The 11,401-nt window shown below is 32.0% G+C and overlaps 2 protein-coding genes across 2 annotated transcripts; one reads left to right on the top strand and one right to left on the bottom strand.

The window, feature by feature from the left end:
• Positions 1-21: 21 nt before the first annotated feature.
• LOC124453762 (protein FAM199X-like) lies at positions 22-4,162 on the bottom strand. Its single transcript, XM_047004617.1, has 10 exons — positions 4,016-4,162; positions 3,085-3,201; positions 2,762-2,855; positions 2,450-2,501; positions 1,738-1,885; positions 1,392-1,543; positions 941-1,012; positions 811-860; positions 549-671; positions 22-243 (listed from the first exon to the last, which is right to left on the bottom strand). Exons 1-10 carry the CDS (start codon positions 4,051-4,053, stop codon positions 139-141), a joined length of 951 nt encoding a protein of 316 aa, XP_046860573.1. The 5' UTR covers positions 4,054-4,162; the 3' UTR covers positions 22-138.
• Positions 4,163-4,584: 422 nt separating this feature from the next.
• On the top strand, positions 4,585-11,361 carry LOC124453759 (RUN and FYVE domain-containing protein 2-like). The gene is made up of 20 exons (XM_047004612.1): positions 4,585-4,883; positions 5,162-5,279; positions 5,362-5,463; positions 5,538-5,661; positions 5,738-5,814; positions 5,917-6,000; positions 6,207-6,276; positions 6,549-6,650; positions 6,760-6,809; positions 7,633-7,699; positions 8,137-8,187; positions 8,277-8,393; positions 8,481-8,578; positions 8,751-8,837; positions 9,184-9,313; positions 9,636-9,698; positions 9,765-9,796; positions 9,869-9,917; positions 10,460-10,537; positions 10,694-11,361. The coding sequence occupies exons 1-20, from the start codon at positions 4,631-4,633 to the stop codon at positions 10,826-10,828; spliced, it is 1,887 nt and encodes a 628-aa protein (XP_046860568.1). The 5' UTR covers positions 4,585-4,630; the 3' UTR covers positions 10,829-11,361.
• The last annotated feature ends 40 nt before the right edge of the window (positions 11,362-11,401 follow it).

Here is an 11,401-nt window from a genome sequence, read left to right as displayed (position 1 = left end):
GAAAATATGAAAGATCGAGTCTTATGATAAAAAAACAGTGAAAAGTGCATTTCGCATTTTCTTACATGATTGGAAAAAATGACACATACATACACATTGTTATTTTTCATTCTATCATTTGCTTGCAAATCATTTATTTTAATGTAGAATGTCAATTTCCATATCGTCATCATCCTCTTTCACACTATCATTAGTGTTTCCATTCTCTTCTTTATCGATCGCTGTTTTTGACATGGAAATAACCTATACAAAAATATATATTGAGCATAATCCTACAAAAAACATTAAAATGATAGAGCCTAATCACACTGGATGACACCAGATTCGGATCTAAAAGGCAATGTTTCTAATATTTCAATATACGAAGACTTAAGTTAAGTCATCTATACGCAAATATCAAATTAGTGAGATGATACATCAGTATGATAACTTATGAGTTATGACTTCAAATTAAAGCAGAAACAAAACTGCTGAACTGCCTCAAATACACACAATCATAGGAGAGACTTGCCAAACAGGAAAATACTTCTTCCAATTTAAAGAACTACCTGTTCATTATTAAAAAGTCCGCTCCGTTTTTCTTTCATCAATTGTTTATAAACCCGAGTTAGTAGGGCTCGTTGTTGCTTGTCTGCTTTTGACATACTTCTGTGGTGATTTAAATCTTTTCTCTGAATACAAAAGAATCACTTCAATAAAATAAATAGCAAATCAAATCTTTAACAAAAATAAACTTTGATTTCCAACAAACACCGATGCAAAAGATTACAGAAAGATCCTAATTTCCACTTAAAGACAGGTCATTTTTACCTTAGTTTTCTTTACCGAACGTTCACCACTGATGTGCTTTGTGTTTTGTGCTAAAAAAATACAAAAATAATGCAAACACACAAAAAAACAATTTTCAAACATACATGTCACTTGCCCACTCCTAACTTACATGTTTGTGAGCTGTGCTGACGAACATACTCCCGTATCTTTTGTAATTTTTCGCAATTGAGCAATTCCAAATCTATAATAAATATGTAACAATAAATTGTCGATTTTGTAGACGTGATGCAACACGACTTAAGTTAAAATATAGGATGTAAACACGAAGAACATGAAATATACAATACTGTCAAAAGTCATTTTCATTTGGAAATCAATAGTTTTCAAAACATGTGAGAAAATTATTTAGAGCAAAAATACCATTCGTAAATGATAGCAAGAAAATTGACCCAAACAATCCGCAAATGACTGAAGGAAAAAACCTTATCATTGTGACAATCATTTATTTCACCAGTTTTAGTCAAAACATGCTCTATACATAAAATATTTAGTCTGTATAGATTGTCCAAAGAAGACATTTTCAAGATTCATAAGCAAACACAGAACATAGCATGTGTCACCTATTTCAAACTCTGTATCAGTTGCACTGACAACAGCTTGAGGATTGACAATTCTGATGACATCAAGCTGCTCTCGCAGTCCCATTGTTGAAGACACGACCTGCGTAAGATGTTCTATTGTCTGTCGTTGTTGTGATGATGTCATCTCTTTCCTAACAACACCAATTTTTTTTAAATGAACAAGAATTCAGAAAGAAAGAAAACAACTACAGCTTTTATGTTGTTAAACTTTCCTCAGAAACACTAAAACAACATATAAACTTATGTATTACAACTAGCATAGGGTCAGTCTGTACTTCAAACATAAATTTGATCAAAAACTTCATGTAAAAACTTCATGTCTCACCAGGATAAACTCTCGATGTTTTTTGTTGATTTCTGACATTTTTCATTTTTTTTCGATGTAGATTGTTGCAAAGAATATTTTTCACAATCTGACTCTACATCAGATGTTGTACTATTCACCCATGAATTGCATCTATTCCAATAATCATCTAAATAAAATAAATTTCTCCATTAAACAGACATATTTCATCACTCAATGCAAAAATACATAATCTGCAATGACATAATATTGTGATCACTTTATTTATTTTGAAAAAATGATGTAAGAGTTGAAGCAAAAACCTTTCAAGACAGTGTGCGAATTAGTTCAGAAAAAACGATGTGCAATTTTTTTGACAAAAGTGTTTCTTTAGAGGCATAATCAAATCGATATTACGTTATTTATTATATAGTGGTAATTGCTAAATTAATATTTTTAAACGTGAACAAATTCACATGATTTACGACAGTGTTTTTCGTTAAAACCACAGATTTTTGCACATCGTTTGAAAAAGTGATGTGCAATTGTTTTCATTTTAGCTAAAATGATGTGCAAATTGCACATTGCACACCGTTAATTTGCCCACTGTTTCAAGATGAAGAATTGCATATTTTGTTTAAAACAGAAAAAATACACACATCATGCATCTTGCACTAATAACTCATGAACTCATTGTAAGTAAACATTTGGGTTTAGTTTGATTCTATATTAACATAGATATGTTGTTATGTACCTGAGCAAACATTTTCAGATTCTGATCCCTCTGTGTTCCTATTCCTACAGTCCTAAAAAACAGAAATTTGTTCAAACATAACTCTAATTTTCCAAAAAGACTTAAACAGCGATATCTGACATCAAGTTTGAAATTGATTTTTAAAAATGCTCTTGACTTGGCATAAGAGATCTGATAATGTCAATTGGCTTCAAAACTTCAGCATTTATTTTATCTTAAAACTATAAAAATACACATCAATAAAGAACAGCAAGCTAAAGAGACCATTTGTTCTGTTGCTTAAGTCCTAACTTTGCAGCCTACCATTCTTACATTTAATGAACAATCAAGATCAGCCAAATTAGTCCACATCAGTGGATCTGAAGATAAGAAGTTTGTATAGTCTTCATCCTTGAGATCTCTAGCACTAAAATAACAAAATGATATGTTTTAAAATTCAAAAACCACATGTGTAACTCCATTGACCTATAAAGCTCTTGGATTTTATTATCATAAAAACCAAAGTCATTGCCATTAAAAATTACTTTATCTAAAATATATTTAAAACTTGGATATAATATATTTCAGTAAACCAATTGAAAGTAGATTTCAACTGATGAAAAAACTGTTTCAAACAAAAGTGTTTAAAAGCTCACATTTCAACTTCTGCTGCAACATTATAATCATCAATGCCACTACTTGCTGGTGAATTATATGCTGTGTATAGATCAGACTCTTCCGAGAGACATTCACTTTGATCAAACATCAGATGCCTTAAAAAAAAATCAACAATTGCTTTCTTTTCAACTAGCATTAAAGACTAAAGATATGTTCAGTAACCTTTGACTTCAATGCTATTGGCAATTGAGACATATTTACTAAAGTTACTTAATGATGGTCGAAGTAGAACAGCATAAGATAAATTGTTTCCCATACTAAAAACTGATAAACACAGTTTCAAACTTTCAAATCGATCTTCACCTTTTCTCCATCACAAAAACAAATGACAAAAGTCACAACAAATGTAATTTACTGACTCATAAAAGTGATTGATGGAAAATAAAATGTCCACAAGTTTTTATGATACAGATGATAATTCCATCTGTATCATAAAAAAGTGACTTAACAAAAGAGTTATTCACTGCCATTAAACACAATTCATAAATGTCGTCTTTAGAATGGCTCCCAAATAAATTCTGAGCAACAGGGAAAGAATTAAGATCTCTTTCAAACATAATTCTAGGTTTGCAACAAAGTTACACCATTTTGGCATATACACGTATCATAATTGTAGTTATAAAGCTGAGATTTTCATACAACAAAAGGAAGTTTTGGTACCATTTTATAATAGTTCAAGAGTCTAAAAATGCATTTATTTGATTGCCTAAAAACTTGGCCGACTCATTTACTGTTTTTAATATTTCAAGACGCACATTTAATCTTAATGATAGAGACCAAAGACTAGAAGTATGAAAAGTAGAAACAAATCAATGCAAACGAAACTATCACACGTTTGAATATGCTACACGTGAAAATTGCCCGATAAAATGACACATTTCATATAGACAAAATCGCAAACATTCTCACCGGTCAATAATCCCAGACTCAGAAAATAACGCCAACATATCACTTCAATAAATATAAACTTCAAAGTCACAAAATTTAAACCATATATATGTGTTATTTCCAACAAAAAACCTTTCTCTTCTATTGTCACTTCTGTGGCGTATATTCTCAGTCACAAACGCTAGAATCCAATCTCTCGATCTCTTTCACTCAACCCCACGTGGCACTCTGAAAAGTACGATTGCGCAAGACCGGATTTTTCCAGTTTTTTTGAAACCTAGGCCTAGGTTTTGGGTCTATAAATTCAAAAAGTTGTCGATTAATAGTTCTTAAACTCTTAATAACTTAAAACACATTATAACATTTGTATTTGGTTAAAGATAAAAGAAACGTTTTGAAAACTGGTTTGGGGAAAATATATATTTTACCCGAAGGTGTTGAGGAGACTGGAGAAAAAATCAATTTGGATATTGAATTAACTAAGTTCTTGGTCAATTAATTTGAAGTTTTTATTTTTAATTTAACTAAAATTTCATGTTTAATATAGCATCGGAAAATCCCGTACATAATCGTGTCAACGTCGTATTAATGTTTACTACGACTTACGTCACCTATCAAAGTTACTGAAATAGCAAAATGGCAGGAGACGAAACACAAAATATTTCTGACATTGTAGCATCGAAATTTGCCAGCAATGCATCTTCCTCTGGATCACGTTGCATGGCACAGGCGGCCATAGAACGGGCAAACCTGCTGAACATGTCTAAATTGTGCATCAAGAATTTAATCGAAAGTTCTTTGAAATTAGGACGGACGTTGGGCGAAGATCACGGACCTTTGCAACAATTCTTTGTTATATTTGAGCATGTTCTAAGGCATGGCCTCAAAGGTAGGTCTCATATTATGCAAAATAAAGGAAAGAATACAATCCACTCTAGGGGAAAAAAATAACTATTTCTCTTTAGAAAGACATATTACAATTTAGTCTTGTACTATCAGTCAATGGTGGCATAGCATTGTGTAATGACTTAAAGTTAATGATGTATGTAGTGTGTACTTACTAAGCAGAGTTGAATTACTAGGAAGGCTTAAACACCTGTGTCATTAAAACACCTTGCTGCATGTAACCGACATTCACATCCTGTTTGTTTTCTTTGCTTCATAAAGTGAAAAGAAATTTCCTTGGTATTAGTAAAGATTATTGGGGTCCTCTAGAGTTTATTGAAAAAATTGATAGAGAGGCGGCTGAAATAACAGAAAGTGTCAGAAACCTTCCTGGATTGAAGTGAGTGTGGTTGTTAAAATTCCTGTGTAATCTATGATTATATTTCTTATGAAAAGAGTAACATTAAAATCCATGTCTTTAGGACATCCTTGGGTCGAGGACGTGCATGGCTTCGCCTTGCTATGATGCAGAAAAAAGTTGCAGAGTATATCAACAATCTTCTTACTAGAAAAGACATTTTAAGGTTTATTTTTATTATCATATGGTTATGTTGTGAATTAGATCACCTAAAAATAATATGTACTTGTTCATTTTTAGTGAATGGTATGAATCATCAGCAACACTGATGGGTGAAGAAGGTGCTGTTATTGGTGGTTTGCTTGTTAGTCTGAATGTCATTGATTGTAATATTTGCATCAAGGGAGGTGATTTAGATGTTCAGGTAGGATTTACTGTAGATTTTTGCAAAGACCGTGCATCACAAATTGATCTTTAATGATGTATTCCATGTTGTCCAGAGAAATGTTATTGATTTGAGTTACTATTTGAAAGAAGGCAACTATTTGGAAAGACCAGAAGAGAAAAATGAAAACAGGTTTGACTGATAAACATTACACATATGAAATCTCTAATGTTTAAATATTTCTATTATTATAAAAATATTTTACCATGCATAATATTAACATATATCATGTAGCTCAGGCAACATTGCTCCAGGCGTTGACATGGAATTAGTTTTGGATCAAAAAGCCTATCTTGAAGAAATAAACAGAAATCTAACGTGGGTTTTTATCTTCAAAATAATTCTTTGTATTCTTTGGTCTTTAAGGATTGCTTATTTGGGGTACACTTTGTAAATTTGGGTATAAAAACAAATTAATGACATTTTGAAATGAGTTGTTTACTTGATATTGCCTAGTGGCAAATTTCAGTTACCCATCACAGTACTTACGCAGATAAAAATATGGACTTATGTATTATTGTCAGCTCAACAGTGGCAGATCTTCAAGCAAAGGTGAAATATTTAGAGGAACAGGATAAATCACAGAAAGAAGAGGTACTACATATGTTAATTTCTAAATTTAGGTGATTGTTTATTTATTGTTGTTCATTAATTTCCAATAAATCATCCCATTTTCACTACTTTTATTGGCTTCACTTGAACATATATGATATGAAACTGATTGGGTTTCCTAGCTTCAGTAACTTGCTGCATTATTATTTCTTTTATTTAGTTATACATAATACGTTGTTAGTTTATATATTTATTATTCTTAAGAAGAAAAGTGTGCATGACCAGCCAGATTATTTGTATTGTATAAATTTTAGCTTGGTAAAGTGAAGCTTGAGTTGAAAACAGTTATGTATGAACGAGATGATTTAAGAAATGGTAGCAGCAGCGTCGTCTTACAACATAAACGACAACTTGAGGTGGAATAAATCACCAACATTCTATATCAGACTGTAATCTCGAAATCCATGGCTTTTTTTTACCATTCTGAAAAGGTTCTCTCTTTTCATACATCTTTTATGGTTTCAGATTGTTCAAGCAGACATTAATGTTGAACGGGAAACTTATGTAAAGTCAAGGTGTCAGTATAAAATCAATTTGATTATTGAAACAACCATTCCATGTAGTTTATTCATGATAAAATGTTGTTTTATGTATGTAGGTTACACAAAAGACGTATAGGTTATACAACAGGGGACGTTATCCGACTTGTAGGTTATACAACAGGGGACGTTATCCGACTTGTAGGTTATACAACAGGGGACGGTTGCACCAAGACCGAATGGCGCTATCCACTCGATAGCAAAGTTTTCTGAACGTTTAAAAAACCTCTTAAAAGAGAAATATATAAGATTTGAAGTGAGCATTCACTAAAAGAAAATATTGCTTCCAAGATAATAAAAATTTTTATATCGTAAAGAAAATACAAACAACTTTTTTGCAGGTTTGGAAATTTTACTATCCAATGGATAACGTTATCCAGTCTTCGTCCAACGGGCCCCTGACATTTACATTATACAACAGACATGTAGTTTATACTACAGACATGTAGGTTATACAACAGACATGTAGTTTATACTACAGACATGTAGTTTATACTACAGACATGTAGGTTATACAACAAACATGTAGTTTATACTACAGACATGTAGTTTATACTACAGACATGTAGGTTATACAACAGACATTTAGGTTATACTACAGACATGCAGGTTATACAACAGACATGCAGGTCATATAACAGACATGTAGGTTATACAACAGACATGCAAATTATGTGACATGTTAAGCAGTAGATAATTGTTCTATGGACAGACATTAATTTCTCAGACTTTAATGAACGCCTATTTCAAACAACAGAGCTAGCCTTTGTGGACTTGCGATTTTGCTTGTATGGTATAGGGAAGGTTTAAATGAAATGTATGATGACGTCAAAAAACAATTAGATGTAGAAAAGAGCCTACGAAAGGTATGTATTGGGTTGAAAATGTTTCTGTCCTGCTAACTTATAATTTATGTATTTAATGTTTTTTGTAAATCTTATTACTCTGTTGATTGTAAAATACTAGTTTTCTGTTCGAGAATGCGTTGAGTTTTGTGCACACGGTGAATATTTAAAAATTTAAAATAATTGACTAGTTACCTGCATTTTAGTGATGGCCAAACTTTTACTGTTGAATAGTGCTCTATTTACTGTTTGTAAAAATTTATCTGCTTTTTGTGCGTAATCTAACCAAAGTTGATGACATGATTGAATTTAAATCGAAATATGAATTTACGGAACATTTAAATCATCATTGGTGCAGGTAATATATTTTTACTGTAGCAATGATGTCATGTTTTTGCTTATACCCACTATACGTAATTATCTTTGTTTACATTGTTTCTTATTAAAATTTCGATTAGGAAGCAGAAAATGAATTGCAGCTTATGAAAAATATGAAAAATGAAAGTGAAGTATGTAACTTTTTAAGTTGCTCTCTCTCTCTCTCTCTCTCTCTCTCTCTCTCTCTCTCTCGAGGTATAAACTAAAATTTTTTTTTAAGATTGCGATGCAGTTGCTTGAGAAGGATATTCATGAGAAACAAGACACATTGATATCATTGAGGAGACAATTACACGATATAAAGAAGATTAATTTAGATCTTCACACGAAATGGCAGGTATGAAAGGCATGCGGTTTGTTATCATCGTCATATGTATAAATGCACTTCGATATTAATGAAAATGTACACGTTATAAACACGTAGGAAAGTCAAAAGGAGATTGTAAATTACGTGGAAAAATTGAATGATATGGAAGAGAAATGTCGTCGGACTACTTGCGAATCTAAAGAAATGGACTATAGGTAATCAGAGCAAGAATTACAATAAACATATATGTATTGATAGTGTACAATACGTATGGTAAACTTCGTTAATTTCGTTCACAAATTGTAGTGAGCCTGTACTGCTTGTTTAGTAATATCTGAAAGTTTATATATTGGCAATCTTGTGCATTTTGATGATTTTTACGGTCAGGTTTAACGAACTCATGAAAGAAAAAAACAGCTTAGAAGAGACGATGGAGCAAATCAGTCAACAACTTGTGATATGTGAAAGCAAAAGGTACGTGCTCAGTGTGATTACTCAAAGTAATTTTTCCCTGACTTAGAAAAGAATGGTTATCTTACTGTTGATATATAATCTATCTGCATTTGACTAATGGTTTGAAAATTGTTTAAAAAGAGCAAATACCATGGTGAATGGTCAAAATAATAACGTAATAGTTCTTAAAAGAACTGTTTAAAACCAGAACACTGACCCAACAATTTTAAAAGAACTATTTTTAAAGCTGAAAGACACAATGCATTTCGGCAGACTCATCATCGAGTGTCAACGTCAGCTAAATGAGAACTTGAAAATCATGCGATATTTATAATATTAACATTTCTACAATAAAATTTCTTCATAGAAATGCTCTTGAAGTTGATTTGAAAATCGAGCGGGATTGGAGGTCTGGGCTCCAGGAAGAGTTGACGCGAGTTAATGAAAATCTTTCTCAAATGGAAGTTCGTGTCCGAGAATATGAAGAGTTAAAACAAGTTAGTTATTGACGATGAATTTGTAGCGTTGTGCTCTCGACACTGATATGGATCGTGATGAATGATTTACAGAGAACGAGAACTGTCTTTTCACAATATAAATTATTAACTAATTTTACGACGTTTAGAGCAGGGAGTGATGAATGAACATCAGAGAAGGGGAACAGTTTTGTACTATCCAAAATATAAACTAAAATAATCATAGTTCAATGCAAGTAGTGATGAATAAACAAACGATGGATAATACTTACTACAATAGTGTAATAAGTGTGAATTGGAGTTTTTTTGTGTCATATATTATAAATTATCACATATTTTTCAGAAATACTTCTCCTTAGAAGAAACTCATGAAGATTTAAAAAAGGCATTTTTTGAACAAGAAACAGTATGTTGGATTGTCAAATATTTTTTTCAAATGGTATAAATTTTGTAATTCTTCTTGAATTTTTAGGCTTTAGTAGAGATGGGAAATACATTAAGCAGGTGAGGTCTTTTGCTCTTGCGTACCTCAAGGATATTCAATTTTTCAGATACTTCTATACTGCGTGTGTTTAGTTCCCATTTGAAAGTTGTTGAAATGAAAGAAGCTCATCAAAGCATGAAGGTATCGTTGCAAGGAAATACAAAATTAATTCATGCGTTAGATTGCAAAACTATCCAACATTTTCTTACACTTATACTCCTGGTAAACTATCCAACATTTTCTTACACTTATACTCCTGGTAAACTATCCAACATTTTCTTACACTTATACTCCTGGTAAAAGATCCAACATTTTCTTACACATATACTCCTGGTAAACTATCCAACATTTTCTTACACTTATACTCCTGGTAAAAGATCCAACATTTTCTTACACATATTCCTGGTAATTATGTATGTAGTCTCACTTATCTTGGGATTTTGAATGGTCGTTGACTAATTCGCTAATCTTTAAATCATTTAATATGAAATTAGATGTGAAATTTAACCAGGCTAATGCGTAAGTATCTTCAAAATTCAGATGATTGAACCAAGTTTTCATGCAGTTTAACTGAAGACTTTTACTTGTTCATACGTCTTTGTTCAGTATCTTTAATTGGCAAAATAACAGGGATTGCAACAGCTGATAAACGACAATCAGTTTTTTATCTTTTCTTTTTGTAGGAAATGAAATGGGCTGACGATAAAGACGCAGATTATTGTCAGCTATGTAAGCAAGTATTTTCAATATCTAGAAGGAAGGTACGTTTTAAGAGAAGTTACTTTTTTGATGAAAATGTGTGCTTGTGCAAGTTGTGAAAATAAGTTTGTGCTGCTGTATAAGGAAACTTTGCTATGAGTCCATGACAGTTTCTCCACTTCTGTGGAATGTATCAAATTAAGTTTCTAATTTTATAGCACCATTGTCGTAACTGTGGCGGCATCTACTGCAATTCATGCTCCGATAATTTGATGCCATTGCCCTCGTCAGCGAAACCAGTCAGAGTTTGTGATGTATGCTACAATATGTTGTTACAACGTTATCAGAGTTAAGGAAGGCTCACATGTGGATGGATTAAAGGGAGGACCAAATATGGTCATGCGGGTATTAGGATGACTTTATAAGAAGACTAAAGATGGTTACATAATTCCAGAATTCATGATGGCATCTGATGCAATTGTAAATTTCATTTTTTTCTCTCAACTGACTATCTTATACACCGGTCTTCTCTGAAACTTGAAAATCTCTCTATTTGCCAGGTTTAGGCAGTAAGTGAAGTTATCAAAAGTAGCCTGCGAAAAGGCTACCCACGATAACTGTAAGTCTTTTAGCCAAGACCAAGAAGGTTCTGCCTTACTTATTTACCATCGTAAAACTATTCTTCTTCAGCTTAAATTAATTAGATAAGTATTCCAAAAATTCTATCAAAATTAATTTGTGAATGTTGTCAATTGTCATAGGAAAGCGGGGGGGAGGTGTCTAAAATACATTCGTCATATTTCATTGTAAAAAGTTAAAACTGTCGTGATTAGTTATTATTATTATTTCATGACATATTTATAATAAAATAAAGTTATCAATCGAATATGATTTGCAAGAACATGTAATTTCCATAGCATAAAAAG

Source organism: Xenia sp. Carnegie-2017, unplaced genomic scaffold, assembly GCF_021976095.1.
Source record: "Xenia sp. Carnegie-2017 unplaced genomic scaffold, XeniaSp_v1 HiC_scaffold_25, whole genome shotgun sequence".
In the NCBI taxonomy this organism is placed as follows: domain Eukaryota; kingdom Metazoa; phylum Cnidaria; class Anthozoa; order Malacalcyonacea; family Xeniidae; genus Xenia; species Xenia sp. Carnegie-2017.
Note: the sequence above shows the minus strand (reverse complement) of the source record. Positions and strands in the feature narration are given on the sequence as shown.